Genomic DNA, 24,361 nt, shown 5'->3' with positions numbered 1-24,361 from the left:
GTACCTGGAAAGATAATGAAGCAAACAATCAATTTGGAAGCACCTAGAGCAGGGACTGGCAACCTTTGGCACACTGCCCATCAGGGTTATCCACTGGTGGGCTGCGAGACATTTTGTTTACATTGACCATCTGCAGGCACAGCCCCCCGCAGCTCCCAGTGGCCGCAGTTCGCCATTCCCGGCCAATGGGAGCAACTTCAGGTTTTTGAGATAGCCGTTGAGAAGGCACGGGTCTAAAATGAGTCAGAGACCCCTATTGGCCTTTGGAATTAGGAAATATCAGTAGTAAACCCCCTTCCCTCTTAAATCCCAAGGAACCTCTTCCACAGCTAGGAGAAGAGCTTGCACCTGCTGGGCGAGAAGTTGCTTGTGAGAAGGGTTTCTGAAGAAGGATGGGGAAGGGAGGTGTGGAAATTAACTGGAGTGTATAACCCCTTTTCACAGCCTTCAGCAACCAGTGGTCTGGTGGTGATAAGAGACCAGGCCGAGCTGAAGTGAGATAGGCGGTCCGAAGACAAAGGAGGGACAGGAACCAGTGGCACGGGAATTGCTATAATGCTTTTGGGCATCCCATCAAACAGTTCTGTTTGGCTACCTCCAAATATCTGTCTGGGCCAACCAGGAACTGAGGCAGATGGGGGCAGTTGCCTGTGTCTAAACCCCTTCAAGGGGCCTCGATACCGCATGGGAATTTGGAACATGTTCCCTTTCTGCTCACCAGCACAGACACCACCAACTCTTGTATTCCCGGCAGCTGCGGTACCGAAAGCGCCAGCAAGTCAATGGGCGCAACAAATGCCTCTCGGGTAGACGCTACCGTGATCCTGCTAGTACCATACTGTCCCTCCGGTGCTGAAGGTTGGTCTGGGACCGGACTCAGAGCCTGCACACCGGATGGAGTCCGATGGTATTGCCATCGGAGCGAGGGCAGAAGAGTGGCCAGACTCAGGTCGCACTCTGCTGTGCTCCCAGTGCTTGGTTTTCTTTAGAGTTGGGGAATGCCCCCTCTCATCCAGCAGCTTCTTATGGTTTTTTCCTTGACACCAGTGAAGGGGAACAGGTCTGAGAGACTCTCAAAGCAGGAGGAGCATCGCGCACCAACGCCAAGGTACTCAGTGCTGAGTCCGACTAGCTTGGCTCTGACACGGGTCAAGCACTGACTCCATCAGGAAAGATTTCAACCTGGCCTCCTGGTCTTTCTTAGTATGGGACTTCAAGTCCCGGCAGATCTGGCAGAGATCCCAGATATGAGTCTCTCCCAGCACGTCAGACAACTGGAGTGCAGGTTATGCTTGAAACCCAGAGGCCGAGGCATTCCCCGGCACCAGGAGTGGATGAAGGCTGATAACACAGTGAAACATGCCAACTAACAAATGTACATCAAATTGACAACAGTTCAAATGAGAAATAAAGAAGGGGGGTGAAAAAAAGTAAACCAAGACCACTAAGAAGAGTTTGCCACAGCAAGAGGAGCAGTTCCAGCGACCGTCACAGGTAGTAAGAAGGAACAGAGGGTGGTGGTTTTGCTGGACCCCTTGTGCCAGCGTGTGGCACCGGGGTGGTGGTGCTGGGGCCAACCCAATGGATGCTACTGGGAGAAAAATTTCTGGTGACTGCAAGCAGCTCGTGCACACTTAACGTAAAATGGACACATAATAGCACTCAAAGAAGAAATATAGCCTACATGAACCTATTATAAGGTGGGTGCACAACTGGTTGGAAAAGTATACTCAGTAGTTATCAATGGTTCAAAAATCAAGCTAGAAGGGCAAACCATGTAGGGTGCCACAGGGTTGTGACCTAGGTCCGGTTCTATTCACTATCTTCATAAATGATTTGGATAATGGTATAGAAAATACACTTAAAGTTTGTGGACAATACAAAGCTGGGAGGGGCTGCAAGTGCTTTGGAGACCAGGATTAGAATTCAAAATGATCTTGACAAATTGGAGACACGGTCTGAAATAAATAGGATGAAATTCAATAAGGACAAAACGTAAATTACTACACTCAAGAAGGAATAATCAATTGCACAAATAGAAAATGGGAAATGACTGCCAACGGAGGAGTAGCACAGAAAAGGATAGGGGTTTTATAGTAGATCACAAACTAAATTCGAGTCAACAATGTAATACATCCCAGAATGATGTTTGCTTTATTTGCAACAGTATTAGCTAAGTGTTGTGAGCAAGACATGAGAAGCACTACTCAGCACTGATAAGGCCTCAACTGGAGTCTGCATCTCAGCTGCATTTGAAGAATTGGTGTTTTACCCACGAAAGCTTATGCCCAAATAAATCTGTTAGTCTTTAAGGTGCCATCAGACTCCTTGTTGTTTTTGTGGATACAGACTAACACGGCTACCCCCTGATACTTGACACCAACTGGAGTATTGTGTCTAGTTCTGGACATCCCACTTCAAGAACAATGTGGACAAACTGGAGAAAGTCCAGAGGAGAGCAACAAAAATTATTATGGTCTAGAGAAAACACGACCTACAAGGAAAGATTGAAAAAAACTGGGCTGTTTATTCCAAAGAGAAGAGAAGACTGAGTGGGGACATGACGATAATCTTCAAGTTCCTGAAAGGTTGGTATAAAAAGGGGGGCATGATAAATTGATCTAAACTACTGAGGACAGGATAAGAATTAAAGGGCTTAAATTGCAGCAAGGGATATTTAGGTTAGGCATTAGGAAAAACTTCCTAACTGTAAGAATAGTTAAGCACTCGAAAATTGCCTAGGGAGGCTGTGGAACCTCCTCCGTCACTGGAAGTTTTAAAGAATACGGTAGACAAAAGACCTGTCATACTTAGTTCTGCCTCAGTGCAGGGGACTGGACTAGATGGCCTATTGAGGTTCCTTCTAGTCCTACATTTCTATGATTAACCATTGTGACAACTTATAAAAGGGTCATGGTGGATTCCCCATCACTGACCATTTCTAAATCAAGCCTGGATGTTTTTCTAAAAGATATGCTCTGGGAATTATTTTGGGGGAAGTTCTATGGACTATGTGATAAAGTAGGTAAGACTAGATGATCACAATGGTCCCTTCTGGCCTTGGAAACCATGAATCTATGCATCTTATCCCACATTACACTGTGAGTAGTAGAAAGACAATACCTATTTCATATGGGAATTACGAGGACTAGTTAATGTTTGTGCAAAACTGAACATAAAGTAGTGCAAGTATTTAGTTTTTATACTTTAAAATGAATATTATTGCACAGAAAAAGTCAATTTAATTTGCTGCAGTGTAGCATTCAGTATGGGAATCCTGATAGCAAAACAAGCTATCCCCACACCATTTCCTTGAGATCCTTGAACCATTATGTGAAATTTCTGCACTGTTACACTTGTTACATTTCGAGAGCACCTCAATTCATGAGACAATGTACTAGAAACTTTCTGAATCCTTAAACTGCTAAATAGCATTAAATTAAATATTAAATACCTTTGTGATGTAGAATTTTTTCAGCCCATCCAAAAATGATGTAAAAATTGAAGCAACCTGTGGTTTAAGAGCATGCCCTTTGGGGGATGGGAAAAAGAGGAAACAGTAAGTTAACAAGTCAATAATAGCAGCAAGATTTTCAGAATTCTGATCTTATTTCATCATGTAATGAACTCTGATAAGGGAATTTATAGGTAAAGCTCTGAGAAAGGACTTTGAACATTTTAGTTTTGTAACCTAAAATTTAATAATGAAGAAATCTCCTTTATGAGATTTTAGGGAAATGTTTTTCATTAATTGTTATTCAAAAGGAGTATGTGGCGAATAGCGTGTTAAATGTATCCCATTACCATATCTTCATTCAGACACGTAATTCTGATTAATCTTTGTTCAGGTCATCACAAGTATATGGCACATAGAAAGTTTAAATCACACTCCATTTTTTAATGGAACAGAAATTAGTCATTGCTGGTTTTATTTCTTTTTTAAGTTATGCCAAACCATTGAAACAGATATCCAAAAATGAAGTAAAGTGTATAGAGTTTTTCCCCTTCTTGGTTATATCACTTGTGCAGATTTCTCTACATAAAACTAGTAATTGCTTCCTTAATCACATACACAGAATTAAAATTACCAGAATACATAAATGGCATCTTGGAGTCTGTTAAATTAACATCTATGCCTCAGGACTGGGTTGAATTGAGATGAAAGCCTTTTACTGTGTTTTCCATTGTTTTCAGTTACTAGCAATGTCTGAACTCCCACAACTGCTTCATTTTAATAGCCTTACATCTGGCTTACATGCTGTGAGCCCAATTCATAAAAAAGTTATGCACTATTACATGGTATTTCCAAATACTTCCTTGTAAAATACTTCAAAGTATTTTCTCCTGAATAAAGCATGAACTTCAGTAATTCATTAGCCTTTTATCCTCTTCACTAAAAAGAACAACTCTCCTTCGCATACTAAGATAAGAACAAGTTGCAAAAAGTACACCTCTATATACATTTGATGAATGACAAATGTGCATGGAAAACTGACACACACAAAAAGGCTGCATCAGTTAAGGCAATAAAGGACAATAATTTACTCAACCACAACCTTTAAAAGAAACTGGAAGATGTTTTGCATGCTTAAGAAATAGGTTCAGGGTTTATGTTTTTCTGGCAGCCATTAACTATCTCACAAACACTTAAAACAATGGAGAGAGCTGTTTAAAGTACTTGAAGTTAATTAGAATAAGTGAAACAACCCTAAACTCAGGTCTAAGCCTGAGTTGAGGACCAGTTTTCAAATCATTTCAACTATGTTAGTAAATTTTAAATCTAAACTTGCAATTTCAAATTTTAAAAATGCATCTGTCCTTTGCTATAGGTACACATTCACTATAATAGAATACAGAAGATATCAAAGATCTAAGTCATTAAGAACTACGTATTTCCCCTCCACCCCGTTCCTGTTATTGGGACTAGTCCATAGGTGGGCAAACTATGGCCCGTGGGCCACATTCTGCCTGCGGGACCTTCCTGCCTGGCCCCTGAGCTCCTGGTCGGGGAGACTACCCCCCCGGCCCCTTCCCCACTGTCCCCCATCCCCCGCAGCAACGCTGCTGCACCGCCAGCACTCTGGCCAGCCACTCCTGCCAGGCAGCGTGGGTGGCGTGACTGGCTGTGGTGGGGCTGTGAGCTCCTGCTGCTCTGAGCAGCATGGTAACAGGGTGGGAAGGTTGAATAAGAGGCAGAGGGTCCCGGGGGTGGACAGGGAGCAGTTGGATGGGGTGAGGTCCTGGGAGGGGGCGGGAAGTGGGAGGGGGCGGAAGCCAGGCTGTTTGGGGAGGTGATTCTTCGCAACCCCGATGTGGCCCTCGGGCCAAAAAGTTTGCCCACCCCTGGACTAGTCATTACTACTCCCCGACTTCATTTACCCCTCAAAGCACTCTTCCTCAAAAACCTGGGAGGGACCGGCAGACTTTGCTACATACCCTAAAGTTCCACACACCCTGAGTTTGTTGGACCCAAGGATAAGTGACTTCCAGGACTTACGTCCCTCACTGAAAGCATGTTGCCATCAGCATCCTCCTATTTAAATCAGGAGACTGATACCTTCATGATAGGTCTCAAGCTAACTGTCATGCTATCACTTCAATGAAAAATCTCAGGTAGTCAGCATCTAAACTAAGTCTTCATATGTCAATCACATTGCATTGATTCACATCCATAAACAAATAGTACCAAATGTAATGTGCTCTCTGCAAGATACCCTAGTACGCAAGGGGGCTGGTTTATTCTGTAAACTGTTTAATTTTCTGTATTGTGTTCAGGTATAGCCTCAGTCAGAATACATTACAGAACTTCCATTTTGAAAAGGTAAAAATATGGGTTAGCTACAAAAAAAGACAGTAACTGAAGACTATTAAACACTGAAGTCTAGCACGCAAGTCACAATGCATTCACTCATTTTCATTTCCTCACTACACAATGCATACACAACTCCACAAGGAATGCATATGCTTTTACTTTAACTGGAAATAGCTTTCTAGAGTAGATTTGCATACCAATGCCCATTGTCAAGGTTCCTTCCCCACTCTGAACTCTAGGGTGCAGATGTGGGGACCTGCATGAAAAACCCCCTAAGCTTATTTTTACCAGTTTAAGTTAAAACTTCCCCAAGGTACAAACTATTTTACCTTTTGCCCTGGGACTTTATTGCTGCCACCACCAAGTGTCTAACAAAAACAACAGGGAAAGAGCCCACTTGGAAACGTCTTTCCCCACAAAATCCCCCCAAATCCTACACCCCCTTTCCTGGGGAAGGCTTGATAAAAATCCTCACCAATTTGCATAGGTGAACACAGACCCAAACCCTTGGATCTTAAGAACAATGAAAAAGCAATCAGATTCTTAAAAGAAGAATTTTAATTGAAGAAAAAGTAAAAGAATCACCTCTGTAAAATCAGGATGGTAAATACCTTACAGGGTAATCAGATTCAAAACAGAGAATCCCTTTAGGCAAAACCTTAAGTTACGACAAGACACAAAAACAGGAATATACATTCCATTCAGCACAACTTATTTTATCAGCCGTTTAAACAAAACAGAATCAAATGCATATCTAGCTAGATTACTTACTAAGTTCTAAGACTCCATTCCTTTTCTGTTCCCGGCAAAAGCATCACACAGACCGAGAGAACCTTTGCTTTTCCCACCTCCAGCTTTGAAAGTATCTTGTCTCCTCATTGGTCATTTTGGTCAGGTGCCAGCAAGTTTATCTTAGCTTCTTAACCCTTTACAGGTGAAAGGGTTTTTCTTCTGGCCAGGAGGGATTTTAAAGGTGTTTACCCTTCCCTTTATATTTATGACACGCCCCCCAAATCACAGATAGGGTGAAACGCTGGCTGTGATTTCTTCCTGGAGCTCTAGGAGAAAACAGAGTAAATGCACCTCTAAATATACTACCAAGTATATAAAGACTAACAATATTTTCCACATCTCAAGGACGATTTTAACCAGTTGATTCTGGGAAACTTTCACGGGAGAGTGCATCAGCCACTTTGTTAGAAGCTCCTGAGATGTGTTGGATGTCGAAATCAAAATCTTGGAGCGCTAAACTCCACCGAATAAGTTTTTTGTTATTTCCCGTGGCGGTATGAAGCCACTGTAGAGCAGCATGGTCGGTTTGCAGGTGGAAACGCCGTCCCCAAACATATGGGCGTAGCTTTTCCAGAGCATAGACAATGGCGTAACATTCTTTTTCACTGACTGACCAGTTGCTTTCTCTCTCAGACAGCTTCTTGCTGAGAAACACTACAGGGTGGAATTCTTGATCCGGTCCTTCCTGTATTAAAACTGCTCCCACACCACGCTCAGAAGCATCTGTGGTTACTAGGAACGGTTTGTCAAAGTCTGGGGCCCTTAGCACAGGGTCAGACATGAGTGTCGCTTTAAGCTTGTTAAAGGCCTTCTGAAACTCTTCGGTCCACTGAACGGCATTTGGCTGTTTCTTTTTGGTTAGGTCTGTCAGTGGGGCGGCGATTTGGCGGTATTGCGGTACAAATTGCCTGTAATAACCGGCCAAGCCTAAGGAGGATTGGACCTGTTTCTTTGACTTTGGGACAGGCCACTTTTGGATAGCATCCACTTTGGCCTGTAGGGGATTGATAGTTACCTTGGGCACCAGGTTGGTCAAGGAAGTCACTCTGTTTAGGCCTATTTGACACTTCTTAGCCTTAACAGTTAGTCCTGCTTCCCTTATGCGCTCGAAGACTTTTTGTAGATGTTCCAGGTGTTCTGCCCAGGAATCCAAAAATATGGCCACGTCGTCAAGGTAGGCAACTGCATATTCTCCAAATCCTGCTCGGAGACCATCTACAAGGCTTTGGAAGGTGGCGGGTTCATTCCGCAGCCCGAAAGGGAGTACATTAAATTCATACAGCCCGACATGTGTGGTGAAGACTGACCTTTCCTTGGGGATTCATCTAGCGGTACCTGCCAGTAACCCTTGGTTAAGTCCACGGTAGAGATGAACTGGGCCCGTCCCAGTTTCTCTAATAGTTCATCTGTGCGCGCCATTGGATAGTTGTCTGGGCGAGATACAGCATTTAGCTTACGGTAGTCCACGCAAAAACGTATCTCCCCATCTGGTTTGGGAACTAGAGCCACTGGAGATGCCCATGCACTGCCAGAGGGGTGGATTACCCCCATCTGTAGCATATCCTGGATCTCCCGTTCTATAGCAGTTTTAGCTTGAGGAGACACCCAGTAAGGTTGGACTTTATTTGGGTGAGCATTACCTGTGTCAATGGAGTGGTATGTCCGTTCAGTCAGTCCTGGGGTGGCTGAGAACGTTGGTGCATAGCTAGTGCACGGGTCCTTGATCTGCTGTCGCTGCATACGCCCAAGGGTCGTGGAGAGGTTCACCTCTTCCACGCCACCAGCACGTTTCCCTTTGTAGTAGACACCTTCAGGCCACTCAGCGTCATCTCCTCCCTGGACTGTAAACTGACAAACCTTTAATTCTCTGGAATAAAAGGGCTTTAGAGAATTAATATGGTACACCTTAGGCTTTTGGTTGGAGGTGGGGAATGCTATAAGATAATTAACAGCTCCCAGGAGCTCCTGGACTGTGAATGGCCCTTCCCACGATGCTTCCATTTTATGGGCCTGGAGCGCCTTTAAGACCATGACCTGGTCCCCTACTTTGAAGGAATGCTCTCTGGCATGTTTATCATACCAGGCTTTTTGCTCTTTTGGAGCATCCTTTAGGTTTTCTTTAGCAAGAGCTAAAGAGGTTCGGAGGGTGTTCTGTAGGTTGGTTACAAAGTCCAGAATGTTAGTTCCTGGAGAAGGTGTAAACCCCTCCCATTGCTGCTTCACCAACTGTAATGGCCCCTTAACCTCGCGGCCATATACAAGTTCAAATGGTGAAAACCCTAAACTGGGATGTGGTACAGCTCTGTACGCAAAGAGCAACTGCTGCAACACTAGGTCCCAATCATTGGAGTGCTCATTTACGAATTTACGTAAATTTCTCCCCCAGGCCATTTGTTTGATGATGGTAAGGGGTGGCAACCAAGTGATTCACCCCATGAGCTTCCCAAAGGCTTTCCATAGTTCCTGCCAGGAAATTAGTTCCTGCATCTGTGAGGATGTCGGAGGGCCAACCTACCCTGGCAAAAATGTCTGCTAGTGCCTGGCACACACTTTTAGCCCTGGTGTTGCTTAGAGCTACTGCTTCTGGCCATCGGGTGGCAAAATCCATGAAAGTCAGTATGTACTGCTTTCCTCTGGGTGTCTTTTTCGGAAAAGGACCCAGAATATCCACAGCTACTCGCTGAAATGAAACTTCAATGATGGGGAGTGGCTGGAGAGGGGCTTTGACCTGGTCTTGGGGTTTTCCCCACTCTTTGGCATACCTCACAAGACCGGACATAGGTAGAAACATCCTTGCCCATTCCCTCCCAGTGGAATGACCTCCCCAAATGGTCTTTGGTCCTGTTCACCCCAGCATGGCCACTAGGATGATCGTGGGCTAAGCTCAAGAGCTTTACCTGGTACTTAGTTGGAACTACCAACTGCCTCTGAGGATGCCAGTCTTCCTGGTGTCCACCAGAAAGAGTTTCCTTGTACAAAAGTCCTCTTTCCACAACAAACCCGGATCAATTAGAAGAGCTGAGAGGCGGTGGGTTGCTCCGTGCCGCCGTCCAAGCTCTCTGGAGGCTTTCATCTGCTTCCTGTTTGGTCTGGAACTGTTTCCTTGATGCTGGAGACATCAGTTCCTCATTGGATTGTGGACCTAGGCTTGGTCCCTCTGGAAGCAATGTAGGGGATGGGGCTGTTTCCATTGACTGTGAACCGCTCTCCGCTGGTGCACTATGTTGGGGTTCAGGCTCCGGCTGAGCCTCTTGTGTAGGGTTATCGGCTGCTGCCGGTTCCGGGACTGTCTCTGTCTGGGTCTCTGGGACTGGATCCACTACTGCTGTTGTAGATGTTGGCATCGGGTCCGGGTCCATCACCTCTGACCGGGTCCTGGTAGAAGTTTCCAGAACAGAGCTAGGCGGGACGGCTTGTTTAGCTGGGCTGAGGGTGACCATTCCCAGCCTCTTGGCTAGCTTCACATGATTGGCCAAGTCTTCCCCCAACAGCATGGGGATGGGATAATCATCATATACTGCAAAAGTCCACTTTCCTGACCAGCCCTTGTACTGGACAGGCAACTTGGCTGTAGGCAAATTGAAAGAGTTGGACTTGAAGGGTTGAATTGTCACTTGCATCTCTGGGTCGATTAAATTGGGGTCCACTAAGGAAGCATGGATAGCCGACACCGGTGCCCCTCCACGCGGTGACCTTCTTCCCGCCCACACTCACAGTTTCCCTCCACTCTGAGGGTGTCTGGGAGGTATCTGGGCCTGAGGACCTCTGGTATGATTCTGGTGCAATGAACTGTAATCTGTTGGGGTTCTTGGGGCAGTTGGCCTTCACGTGCCCTGGCTCATTACATTTAAAACATCGTCCAGCTGACGGGTCACTGGGGCGAGGTGGGTTGCTGGAGAACAGTGTGGCAGGACAATAAGGTGTCTGGAGCATTCCTTGGTGTGTAGTTGGGGCCTTGGGCTGCCCCCAGTAGTAGGGGGTGGTCTTCTGGTATCCGCTCCAACTGCGACCAGGGTTGTTCCTCTCTCCTCCCTCCACCCGTTTTGTTCCGGCTTGCCCCGCCTCTCTGGCGGTCTGGGACTGCTCGTATCGATAAGCATAAGCAGCAAGACTTTCTGCTGAGTCCATTTCCTTATCCCATAAACACTGTTTTATTTTCTCCATGGACATATTCAGGAATTGCTCCTGAGCTATCAAATCACACATTCCGTCAAAACTAGTGACACTCCTTCCTTGGACCCATTTATTTAAGAGATCCTTCATCTGGTTTAGATGAGCCACATTACTTAGTCCAGGGCCTCTCTTAAGGGTTTGAAATTTTACTCTGTACGTTTCAGATGTAATTTGAAATTGCTTTAAAACCAAATCCTTGAACTGATTATAGTCAGAAGCCTCATCAATAGGCATCTTATTGAATATGTCCAGAGTTCTTCCAGTTAATTTTGCAACCAATGTGGTCATCTTGTGAGCTTCAGGAATTTTATGGAGAGTGCAGTCTCTCAAAAGTGAGAAAATATTCAGCAATATCACTGGATTTATCATACTGTGGACACAGTCGCTCCCATTTGTGGATTGTTGGGGAAGGATGGTTAGGGTTATCCAGTAGATTCCGCTCAGCCTTTGCCTTCTCCATCTCCAGTGCATGCTTCCTCTCTTTTTCCTTCTCCGCCTCAGCATGCTTCCTCTCTTTTTCCTTTGCCTCCATAGCTCTCCTGTGAGCAGCCTCTTGGTGTTTTTCTGTCTCTCTCACTGCCTCCAGTTCTCTCCTGGGGGCAGCCTCTTTGGCTGTTTCTGCCTTGGGCTCTGTCATGTTTGCCTCTCTGTTTTTAACTAACTTTACACCCGAGAGTTAGAACTAAAACAAACAAACAAAAAAACTTGGCTTCTCAAAACAAAAATAGGTTGTGCTGTAACCGGATATATATGTTCTCTGATAGTGATTGTCAGCCTACAGAAAAATCCTTTAAAAAAAAAAAAAAAAACCAAAAAAACCTAACACCTTTGTCTCCAGGCAAATAGGCAGAAAACCCCTCTAGTTGCTCTTAGGTAAAAAACAACTTCAGGTCTGTGAAGACTTGTGAATTTCCCTGCAGGAGGTTAACTACCCTGCCTTTAGATAGAGAAAACTCCAGCTCACAAAAGACAAAAGAAAAGGAGTACTTGTGGCACCTTAGAGACTAACCAGTTTATTTGAGCATGAGCTTTCGTGAGCTACAGCTCACTTCATCGGATGCGTTTCCACAATATGCTATGCATCCGATGAAGTGAGCTGTAGCTCACGAAAGCTCATGCTCAAATAAACTGGTTAGTCTCTAAGGTGCCACAAGTACTCCTTTTCTTTTTTCTTTTTACGAATACAGACTAACACGGCTGTTACTCTGAAACCTGTCACAAAAGACAATTACCTTTTGTCTCTGCTCTGGCCCCCAAGCAGAGACAAAAAAACCTCTAACTGCTTTCAGCTTAAAACCTGCTTTCCAGAGCCCAAAGGAAAAAAAATATTTCCTTTTAAAAAAAATCTGTGCTTCTGGTTCAAAAAAATCTCAAAATGATTTCAAGTTAATCCCACCGCTCTGACACCATGTCAAGGTTCCTTCCCCACTCTGAACTCTAGGGTGCAGATGTGGGGACCTGCATGAAAAACCCCCTAAGCTTATTTTTACCAGCTTAGGTTAAAACTTCCCCAAGGTACAAACTATTTTACCTTTTGCCCTGGGACTTTATTGCTGCCACCATCAAGCGTCTAACAAATATATAACAGGGAAAGAGCCCACTTGGAAATGTCTTTCCCCACAAAATCCTCCCAAACCCTACACCCCCTTTCCTGGGGAAGGCTTGATAAAAATCCTCACCAATTTGCATAGGTGAACACAGACCCAAACCCTTGGATCTTAAGAACAATGAAAAAGCAATCAGGTTCTTAAAAGAAGAATTTTAATTGAAGAAAAAGTAAAAGAATCACCTCTGTAAAATCAGGATGGTAAATACCTTACAGGGTAATCAGATTCAAAACAGAGAATCCCTTTAGGCAAAACCTTAAGTTACGAAAAGACACAAAAACAGGAATATACATTCCATTCAGCACAACTTATTTTATCAGCCGTTTAAACAAAACAGAATCAAATGCATATCTAGCTAGATTACTTACTAAGTTCTAAGACTCCATTCCTTTTCTGTTCCCGGCAAAAGCATCACACAGACCGAGAGAACCTTTGTTTTTCCCCCCTCCAGCTTTGAAAGTATCTAGTCTCCTCATTGGTCATTTTGGTCAGGTGCCAGCAAGTTTATCTTAGCTTCTTAACCCTTTACAGGTGAAAGGGTTTTTCTTCTGGCCAGGAGGGATTTTAAAGGTGTTTACCCTTCCCTTTATATTTATGACACCCATAGATTTATATACGATTAAAACTGACTGTAGTTATGTGCACATGTCCCTATACACTGAATTACGACTATATTCCTTAGCGCATAACTTACTAGGAAAGTGCTGTTGACAGCTTTGTGGACCAAGCAACAGTAATGATGATCTTTTCCTTATTCTTAAACTAATGCTGCCTATCATTTAATTACACCCCAAATTTAAATTTACATTAATAGTATGGGGCAGCAGGACCAATCCTATACTAACACTTTAACGTTTCTTGCCTGTGGAGAATAACATTGTTAGCTTATGTAGCTTCTGGGCACCACATTTCAGGAAAGATGTAGACAAATTGGAGAGAGAGTCCAGAGAAGAGCAACAAAAATGATTAGAGGTGTAGAAAACATGACCTATGATGAAAGATTGAAAAAACTGGGTTTGTTTAGTCTGGAAAAGAGAAGACAGAGGGGACACGATAACAGTTTTCAAGTACATAAGGTTGTGTGGTAAACCCAGGACTAACAGCTACAAGGGAGGAGGTAGTAATTAGTCCCAGGGGATTAAAAGACCCCTCCCTATCCATTGAGGAGTGATAACCACTGGGCAATAAGGTTCAGCTGGAAAAGGGGTTGCTAGGGAACCAATTAGGTTCAGCTGACTCCAGCTATGTGGGAACTTTTTAAATCCTCCCCTGGGTGGAAGGAGGGAGAGAGTGAGGGAGTGAGAGGAGCAGGGAAGCTGCCAGTAGGCTGTTTGCAGCAAGACACCAAGCCTTCCCAGTAGGGAAGCTGCACTCGCTCCCCAGAAGGGAAGGAAAACAAGCACAAGGGACTGACTGAGGAGAGGAGTAGCAGGACCCTGTGCCACCTATAAGGATTCATCTTGCCCCAAACTTGAGTCTCCAAGGCTAAAAAGGACTGAGCCTACTGAAGCGAACAAGGTATTTTGCCACAGTTGTTACAAGAAGGAGGGAGAATTGTTGTTAACCTCAACCTCCCAGGATAGGACAAGAAGCAATGGGCTTAAATTGCAGCAAGGGAGGTTTAGGTTGGACATTAGGAAAAACTGTCAGGGTGGTTAAGCACCCGAATGAATTGCCTAGGGAGGCTGTGGAATCTCCATCATTGGAGATTTTTCAGAGCAGTTTAGACAAATACCCGACAGGGATGGTCTACTCTAGATAATACTTAGTCCTGTCATGAATGCAGGGGACTGGACTAGATGACCTCTCGAGGTCCCTTCGAGTCTTATGATTCTATGATATATTCAAAAGGGGATTCCACATCAGTTTTGAAGATTTTTTTAAAATCAAAATGTGTTAAAATAAAGCCAAAGTTTTACCCTAAGATTCACACATGCAACTCCCATTACACAATGCATACCAGAGGGAAGAACTGGACCCCAAATCATTTGAATATATAATCCCAATAGCATGTTTTACCTATCAGACACCCACAAAATACCATTAAGTATCCCTTTAATACTGAGGGCACGTCTACACTTACTGTGAATCAACGCTGAGGCGATCGATCCACCATTGGGGTCGATTTAGCGGGTCTATTGAAGACCCGCTAAAGAAACCGCAGATCGCTCTCCTGTCAACTCTAGTACTCCACCGGAACAAAAAGCTTAAGGTAAGTCGGCGGGAGAAACTCGTAGACACCGCAAAAAGTCGACCTAAGCTAAGTCAACTCCAGCTACGTTATTCACATAGCAGGAGTTGCATAACTAAGGTCAACTTAACCCTGTAGTGTAGACCTGCCCTGAGTGCATTACACAATCAGGACCGAGATGCAGTGGCAGAAGTTCATGGAGCATGCAGCTTCCCTGCACTATAGCCAGCTCTAGACATTATCAATCTCACTTTCATACACATGCCCCTTTACTTCCAAAGGGTATCGGTCACCATAAAATAAAAGCACATGTTGATATACTGCATAGAATATGCAACTTGTTCATTTCATTAGTCAATAAGCTTTATGAACTGTTACTGTTACAAGCACTGTACTCTAAAGTTGTCCACTAGCTACAGTAGCTATATGAAATTTTGTAGGAATTATTTTCAGAACACACACTGATGCATTTCTATAAGGACTCCCAGAAGAAGTCCATCAAAAAGATTTGAACCTAGACTTTTAGCACCAAAGCATAAACTTCTACTGCTTAAGACAAAGGATAAACTCCATTATTTGATAGCAATAGTGTGCTACTCTTCCTACTCCTAACAGTCACATTTCCAAAAAGGCAAAACGATTCAAACTAGAAATAAGACACAGACAAGCAGTCTGGATTTTAAGCCTGGATATGTCACTTCAGACAAGGCACTCTAAAAATAGAATATAATACTAATTTTGGACACAATATTTGTGAACTTACCAAACTGAAATTGTGCATTGTCCACAAGGCGAATTGATGCAGGAGCACACCTCTAAAAAAGAAAAAAAAAATCAATTTGTAAATAAAATTGTGCTGAAGTGGTTTAAACTATGAGAGTCATGTTTTCATATAAAAAACCCAGCATATATAAAAGGCGTTAGTACCCTATTTCTATTTCCTTTATCTTCAGCATATATTCACTGCAAGGATAGATATTAATGTGTACTTTTGACAAATTCATAAATCTCAGTTTTAATGTACATCAACTCTTCAGCATCAGGCCAAAATCTGGCTTTAGGCTTAATTGTGTTTATAAACAAACACGCATACATTAACATAGCCCAAAGAAATCCAGCATTATTTTAAGGTAATGTCCTGTGCTATAAACAAAGAGTCCTCTGCAGAGAATTCCAAATGGAACTAATCTGCACTGGCAGGGACATATACAGGGCTGAGCTTTTCTACTCTTAAAAATATGGCTATACTCCTTATGCTTGAGCTTTGCTCTGGAATGTTTTTCAATAGCTGTGGCTATAGAGGGCACGTGAAGACACACTGTATACTAGTTTAAAAGGGAAATTCACGGTGAATAGTTTCTGCCCTATCCTTCTTCTCCTGAACAGTGTTTTGTGAATTCTTAGAGGATCAACTCAAGCTAGTATCTGGCTCAACATATTTATTACACGTTTTAAGGGGAAAACGTATTTACCTGTATAGTAACTGTTGTTCAAGAGGTGATGCAGACATATATTCCACACAGGTGTGTGTGCACCCAGCGCACCAAAGCCAGAGAACTTTGTCTAGCAGTACTCATAGGGGCAGTGTTCATGCCCTGTGGCCCTAACCCCTCCCCGGCTATATAAGGGCAACACCGCCCTGATCCCCCTCACTTTCTTTGCATTAAACGTCAAGAGCTACAGACTCTGAGGCAAAGGAGGTGGAGGGTGGGTTGTGGAATACATATCTGCATTGCATCTTGAAGACCAATAGATGGAATAAGGATAAGTAACTGTTTTTAATTTGAGTAGATTCAGCCCTGTATTCCATGTAGGTGACTCAAGCTGTACTCTCAGGAGGTGGAATTCAGAGAGTGTATTTAAACAAGGACTGCAGAATTGCCTTCCCAAAGTTTGCATCTGATCTGGATGCAGTAGTAATGGCATAGTGGTTGAAAACAAATGCACATAGGACCAAGTGGCAGCCCTGCAAATGTCCAATATAGGAACATCTTTTAGAAATGTGATCAACACTGCCAGGGCCCTCGCAGAATGAGCTTGCGCCCACTGATTAGGTGCAGTCTGGATGCTACTTTGTATGCGGTCATGATATTGGAAGGTTTCAGAGTAACAGCCGTGTTAGTCTGTATTCGTAAAAAGAAAAAAGAAAAGGAGTACTTGTGGCACCTTAGAGACTAACCAGTTTATTTGAGCATGAGCTTTCGTGAGCTACAGCTCACTTCATCGGATGCATAGCATATCGTGGAAACTGCAGAAGACATTAGATACACACAGAGACCATGAAACAAAACTTCCTCCCACCCCACTGTCCTGCTGGTAACAGCTTATCTAAAGTGATCATCAAGGAGGGCCATTTCCAGCACAAATCCAGGTTTTCTCACCCTTCCCCCCCCCCCCCCCCCACAGACACACATACAAACTCACTCTCCTGCTGGTAATAGCCCATCCCTCTTTGAAACCTCTCTTTATAATGCGCATGATAAATAAGGTGGGTCATTTCCAGCACTAATCCAGGTTTTCTCACCACCACCACCCCCCCCCCACACACCCCCCTCCAAAAACCACACACACAAACTCACTCTCCTGCTGGCAATAGCTCATCTTACAATGTGCACAGCAATAATCCAAGTTTAACCAGAACGTCTTGGGGGGGGGGGTTGTAGGAAAAAAACAAGGGGAGATAGCCACTCCCAGTCTCTATTCAAGCCCAAATTAATAGTATCCAATTTGCAAATGAATTCCAATTCAGCAGTTTCTCGCTGGAGTCTGGATTTGAAGTTTTTTTGCTTTAAGATAGCGACCCTCATGTCTGTGATTGAGTGACCAGAGAGACTGAAGTGTTCTCCGACTGGTTTATGAATGTTATAATTCTTAACATCTGATTTGTGTCCATTTATTCTTTTACGTAGAGACTGTCCAGTTTGACCAATGTACATGGCAGAGGGGCATTGCTGGCACATGATGGCATATATCACATTGGTGGATGTGCAGGTGAACGAGCCTCTGATAGTGTGGCTGATGTTGTTAGGCCCTGTGATGGTGTTCCCTGAATAGATATGTGGGCACAGTTGGCAACGGGCTTTGTTGCAAGGATAGGTTCCTGGGTTAGTGGTTCTGTTGTGTGGTATGTGGTTGTTGGTGAGTATTCGCTTCAGGTTGGGGGGCTGTCTGTAGGCAAGGACTGGCCTTTCTCCCAAGATTTGTGAGAGTGTTGGGTCATCCTTCAGGATAGGTTGTAGATCCTTAATAATGCGTTGGAGGGGTTTTAGTTGGGGGCTGAAGGTGACGGCTAGTGGCGTTCTGTTATTTTCTTTGTTAGGCCTGTCCTGTAGTAGGTGACTTCTGGGAACTCTTCTGGCTCTATCAATCTGTTTCTTCACTTCCGCAGGTGGGTATTGTAGTTGTAAGAATGCTTGATAGAGATCTTGTAGGTGTTTGTCTCTGTCTGAGGGGTTGGAGCAAATGCCTAAACCACCCTATACCGGAAACCTACTGACCGCTATTCCTACCTACATGCCTCCAGCTTTCACCCTGACCACACCACACGATCCATCGTCTACAGCCAAGCTCTGCGATACAACCGCATTTGCTCCAACCCCTCAGACAGAGACAAACACCTACAAGATCTCTATCAAACATTCTTACAACTACAATACCCACCTGCGGAAGTGAAGAAACAGATTGATAGAGCCAGAAGAGTTCCCAGAAGTCACCTACTACAGGACAGGCCTAACAAAGAAAATAACAGAACGCCACTAGCCGTCACCTTCAGCCCCCAACTAAAACCCCTCCAACGCATTATTAAGGATCTACAACCTATCCTGAAGGATGACCCAACACTCTCACAAATCTTGGGAGAAAGGCCAGTCCTTGCCTACAGACAGCCCCACAACCTGAAGCGAATACTCACCAACAACCACATACCACACAACAGAACCACTAACCCAGGAACCTATCCTTGCAACAAAGCCCGTTGCCAACTGTGCCCACATATCTATTCAGGGAACACCATCACAGGGCCTAACAACATCAGCCACACTATCAGAGGCTCGTTCACCTGCACATCCACCAATGTGATATATGCCATCATGTGCCAGCAATGCCCCTCTGCCATGTACATTGGTCAAACTGGACAGTCTCTACGTAAAAGAATAAATGGACACAAATCAGATGTTAAGAATTATAACATTCATAAACCAGTCGGAGAACACTTCAATCTCTCTGGTCACGCAATCACAGACATGAGGGTCGCTATCTTAAAGCAAAAAAACTTCAAATCCAGACTCCAGCGAGAAACTGCTGAATTGGAATTCATTTGCAAATTGGATATTATTAATTTGGGCTTGAATAGAGACTGGGAGTGGCTAAGTCATTATGCAAGGTAGCCTATCTCCCCTTGTTTTTTTCCTACAACCCCCCCCCCAAGACGTTCTGGTTAAACTTGGATTATTGCTGTGCACATTGTAAGATGAGCTATTGCCAGCAGGAGAGTGAGTTTGTGTGTGTGGTTTTTGGAGGGGGGTGTGGGGGGGGGTGAGAAAACCTGGATTAGTGCTGGAAATGACCCACCTTGATTATCATGCGCATTATAAAGAGAGGTTTCAAAGAGGGATGGGCTATTACCAGCAGGAGAGTGAGTTTGTATGTGTGTCTGTGGGGGGGGGGGGGGGGGGGGGGGGGGAGAAGGGTGAGAAAACCTGGATTTGTGCTGGAAATGGCCCTCCTTGATGATCACTTTAGATAAGCTGTTACCAGCAGGACAGTGGGGTGGGAGGAAGTTTTGTTTCATGGTCTCTGTGTGTATCTAATGTCTTCTGCAGTTTCCACGATATGCTATGCATCCGATGAAGTGAGCTGTAGCTCACGAAAGCTCATGCTCAAATAAACTGGTTAGTCTCTAAGGTGCCACAAGTACTCCTTTTCTTTTTTCTTTTTATGATATTGGAAGTTATCCACCTCGAGACTGTCTGAAGAGACTGCTTGCCCTTTCATTTTTTCTGCATATGAAACAGATGAGATGAAGAACAGGAAGATTGAGCCCCATCTAGGTAAAAAGCCAAACATCGCTTGACATCCAACATGTGAGGATGCTAGTCATCTGGGGTTGAACGTGGCTTAAGAACAAACACCAACAGATACATAACTTGGTTCAAATGAAACTGAGATGCCACTTTAGATAAAAACTTAGGGTGAGACTGCAGGGTTACTTTGTCTTTGGAAGAGTGTGTGTAAGGAGGCTTTGCCATCAAAGCCTGCAACTTACACACACACTCCTTGCATGTTATTGCCACAAGGAGAGCAATTTTCTGACACAGAAGGAAGAATAGTTGCCAGAGGCTCAAATGGATGTCCGATAAGAACTGCTCAGATCATATTAAGAACCCACAAGGGAACCAGTTCTTCCACCAGTGGTAGAGAAGAGTGACTCCTTTCCAGAGCCTCACTACCATGGAGCTCGGAAACACGGATGGATGGACGGATGGAATGCCAAAATTACCGCCAGGTACACTCTTAACTGAGTGCAGGACCAGAAGACTGTAGGTGTAACAGACAACCCATGACGTCCTGGATACAAGCGATTGCTAGTTGAATTCTTTGGCCTAAAGACCACATTGAGAACCACTTCCATTTGGTCAAATAGGCTGCTCTAGTGGAGGGCTTTCTACTATTAAGACAGATTTGCCGGACCACCTCCAAACATTGTTCTTCCTCCTCGCCCTCCAACCATGCAGCATCCACTCTATGAGATGCAGGGGAGCTGAGCACTGGATGCAAAATCTGACCATGATGCAGAGTCACGAGCTTGGGATGAAGAAGGAGAGATATGGGAGGACAAATCAAGAATGCAAGAAGGTCAAAGGACCAACACGGTCTTGGCCACATTGGAGCAAAGAGAATGAGTGTGGCACAATCCCATTTCAGCTTGAGAATGACATGTCAGATGATTGCAATTGGAACAAACGCATGCAAGAGTGCTGATTCGCAGCTCAGGTGAGAAGCATTGTCAGGGAGCCCAGATTGAGAAACCTTCGAGAGCAAAACAGACAGCACTTTTTATCTCTTGTGGCAAACAGGTCTATCATTAAAATGCTCCACACCACAAAGATGGACCAAATGATGCCGGGCTTCAGAGACCATTCATGATTTGGGGAGAAATTTCTGCTGAGGTGATCCACCAGATGATTCTGGATCCCTGGTAGGAGATTGGCCAGAGGGGTAACACTTTCCCCGATGCAAACCTTCCAAAGTCGGATCACCTCCTGACACAGAATATTGGAGTATGCACCCTATCTGTTCCCATAATACATCAGTGGTATTTTCATTAAGGATGTGCACTGCTGAGTCCCTGATAAGATATGGAAAGGCCTTACTGGCATTGTAGATGGCATGGAGCTCCAGGATACTGATATGCAAAAAAGCTTCCAGTTCCAACCACAGGTCTTGAACTTTTAGTGAGCCCAGGTGTGCTCTGTAACCTATTAAGGAGGCATTGGTGACAACAGTCCTGGTTGGTGGGGACTAAGCAAAGCGAACACCCTGGCACACGTTGCCCTGAAACCGTCCACCACCGTAAGTAGTCCAGGACTGGCAGAGGAAAGAGGACCAGTCTGTCCAAGGGATAACGATCTGAGACCAACTTCAGCCACTTGGGAAGAGGACAAAGGCACAATCTGGCAAACTAGAGTACCTTTGTGCATGCAGCCAATATGGCCTATCAACCTCAGGCATACTCAGGCTGTGGTTGAGGGCTGAGACTGTAGTTCCAAACATAGGTGGCAAATTGCGTGCAATTGGTCAGTCAGCAGAAACACTCTCAAACTTGTACAGTCTATTAGGGCCCCATTTAACTCAGTTCTTTGAGTTGGGACCAATGCTGACTTTCCACTGTTTAGGATAAGACGTAGGCAGTCAAATAAGCATAGTGTGAACTGAACATGAAAGAAGACTGGTTCTCTGGACTTCCCCTCAGTAACCACTCATGAGAAGATATGAATTCCCCTCTTCCTGAGGTACGCTGTCACTACAATCATGCATATGTTAAAAACTCAGGGAGCAGAAGACAGACTAAGAGGAAGCATGGTGTATTGATAGTGCCAGTCCATCACAACAAACTGGAGAAAACGTCTGTGGCTTGGGAGAATTGCGATGTAGAAATAAGTGCCCTGAAGGTCCAGGGCAGCAAACCAGTCTGCAAACCTCTAACATCGGGCGCTGGCCATTGTTGGAAGCCTGAATACTGGACTAGATGGACCATTGGTCTGACCCAGTATGGCCATTCTTATGTGATTTCATGAGGGGAGGACAGTTCATAGGGTGACCATCTGGAATTCCCTGAATCTGGTGTATTTGTTGAGGTTGTGCCCGCCCTTCGATTTGGGAACCAAGAAATACTGGGAATACAATCCCTGTCCCCAATGCTGCAGGAAAACTTCCTCTACAGCCCCCAGAGCCATTAGAGACTGAACTTGCTAGAGGAGCAGTGTCTAGTTAGAGGAGTCCCTGGAGAGGGACAGGGTACAGGAGTGGGGAGGAGGGATGGAGAGAACTGTATGACATAACCCAATCTGACGGTGCTTAGGATCCAGCTGTCCATGGTAATTGAGTCCCAAACACTGTAAAAATGAGCCAACCTGTAGCCAAACAGGGATGGAGAGGTCACCACCAGTTCACTACCCCGGACACACAAGTCAAGATGGATACTTGCTGGATGCTGAGGGAGGATGAGCTGGCTGGCTAAAATCTGGAACCAGAGGTCCTTCGTCTCTGGGATCTATGCCCCTTTCTGGGGTAGTGCCGCTGCCTTACAAGAGACTGCCTGAAGAAATGCTGCGAGTGGTATCGCTATTGTTACAGCTGACTGCTATAGCAGTGTCTCTAAAGCCAGAGTATAAACTCCCAAGGAACACAAAATAGCTTGGGAATTATTAAAAAAAATCCAAGGTTTCATTTGTCTTTTCCAAAAACAATACCCAACCATAAGGTAAGTCCTCAATAGTCCACTGCACACATTCAGGGTGTAATGCCTGAATTCTGCAGCAATGAGGCCCTCAGAGTCACCGCTGATGCCATAATTCTGGCCAAAGCAACCACCACAGCCAGAGCTGACTGTAATGTAGTCTTGGTTACCAAACAGCCTTCTGCAATGAACACCTTAAATTCTTCCCTGGAGGCTTCTGGAAATTTGTCTGCAAACTTAGACATGGCTGCCCAATTAAAGTTGTATTTATAGAGCAATGCCTGCTGGTTTGCAATGTAAATCTGCAGGGAAGAGGAGGTATAAATATTCCTCACCATCAAGTCCTCTTTTTGGGCTCTCTGTCCTTAGGCATAGGTTTTTAAATTCTCTGTCATCCATTGTCACTTGCTGCAGTTACCACAAGACAGTTAGTGTCCAGGTGGGAGTAGAAACTCTCAAAACCCTGGATGGAGACAAAGTACCACTTTCCCACACACTTAGCCATGGGAGGTAATGAAGTGTGAGTATTCCAGGAGGTAAGGCCTTTCCAGGCTCCAAGAGAAACTCATTTATTGGGAAGGCTACTCTCCCTGGATCTGGTGGTCAGAGAATATCAAGCAGTTTATCCATACTCTCCTGCAGAAATTCAGTCTGGATGTCTAAGTAACAGCCACATGCCTCAGGAGGTCCTGATATGCCTTAAAGTCCTCAGACATTGAGGGAGAGAAGGAGCCTGCCATGGCAGAGTCATCTGGAGAGGATGAAGAGGCAGTTTGTAGTGCCAACAATGGAGCCTGTTCTTGAACCACAGGATCCAGAGATTTTCCTTAGATGATCATTGCTATGGACATCAGCATCATTCCCACAGTAGGGATTCCCACCAATGCCATATCCTTTTGCCCAGTGGCCTCCTTGGGGTGCTCCTCAATTTTTGAGTTCCTGCTTTTCAACCTGCTCCAGAGCGAGATCATCGGTCCTGTAATTGGCTCTCATTCCCAAACCACCACAGCTATAAGCACCTGCTGAGCCTGTAGCCTCCGACTACTGGGAGCTGAGGAGCCGTCATCACAATTAGATCTCTGGCAGCATCAGAAGTATTCGGGGTGGAGTGTAGCTAACTCCTCCACCTGGCACACCTGCCCAAGGGAGTCGCTGAGCGGCAGACTCGATAGTCCCCTCATGGGAACTGAAGTCAATGGCGCCCACTCTTGCTTTCTGGGCGCCGAGTGCTCCTTCATAGGACGCGCTGCTGTTGCACCTATTGGCTCAGCTGTCTTCAAGACCGGGGAATGATCCCCGTCAGTCTTCCTGTGCCGCTTGTGCGGCACTGGTGAATGAGAGCGGTGCAGGCTGCCTTTGCAATTTGCGGTGCTGGGGAGCACTGGTGCAGAGGGTCTCTTAGGTCAGAGTCCTTCCTTGGCAACGTGCCGCATACCGAGGCTGGGACACTCCATACGGATGCGCTCAGTGCTGGATCCTGACTGTCCACGGCAGGCTGAGGACAAAGACAGGATTCTATCAGGAGTGGTTTCAGACAGAAATCTCTCTCCTTTCTGGTCCTAGGTTGGAAAGCTCTGCAGATCTTGCACCTCTCTGCTTGGTGCACTTCCCGCAGACACTTCAGACACATGTTGTGGGGGGTCGCCAGTTGGCATACGCCAGCTGTAGGTTCCGCAGGGTTTAAACCTGTTGCTCAGAGGCATGCCCTGGAACCCAAGGGGAAGGTAAGGAGATTGGGGAAAAACCCCGCTCCCTAAACCTTATCAGCTATATACACAATATACACTTAACTAACTAACTACAAATACAACTAGAAAGAATGCTAAAGG

The 24,361-nt window shown here is 45.0% G+C and overlaps 1 protein-coding gene across 5 annotated transcripts in view; it reads right to left on the bottom strand.

Moving 5' to 3' along the window:
* Nucleotides 1-24,361, bottom strand: part of AGPS (alkylglycerone phosphate synthase) — a 163,954-nt gene that overhangs the window by 51,978 nt on the left and 87,615 nt on the right. For all 5 annotated transcript variants that reach the window (XM_074967660.1, XM_074967664.1, XM_074967659.1 and 2 more), the window contains 2 exons: nucleotides 15,339-15,390; nucleotides 3,455-3,531 (listed from right to left, as the gene is read on the bottom strand). In XM_074967660.1, the coding sequence (XP_074823761.1) occupies nucleotides 3,455-3,531; nucleotides 15,339-15,390 (129 nt within the window). The remainder of the gene's footprint in view (nucleotides 1-3,454; nucleotides 3,532-15,338; nucleotides 15,391-24,361) is intronic.

This window comes from Natator depressus, chromosome 11, assembly GCF_965152275.1.
Source record: "Natator depressus isolate rNatDep1 chromosome 11, rNatDep2.hap1, whole genome shotgun sequence".
NCBI lineage: Eukaryota > Metazoa > Chordata > Testudines > Cheloniidae > Natator > Natator depressus.
Note: the sequence above shows the minus strand (reverse complement) of the source record. Positions and strands in the feature narration are given on the sequence as shown.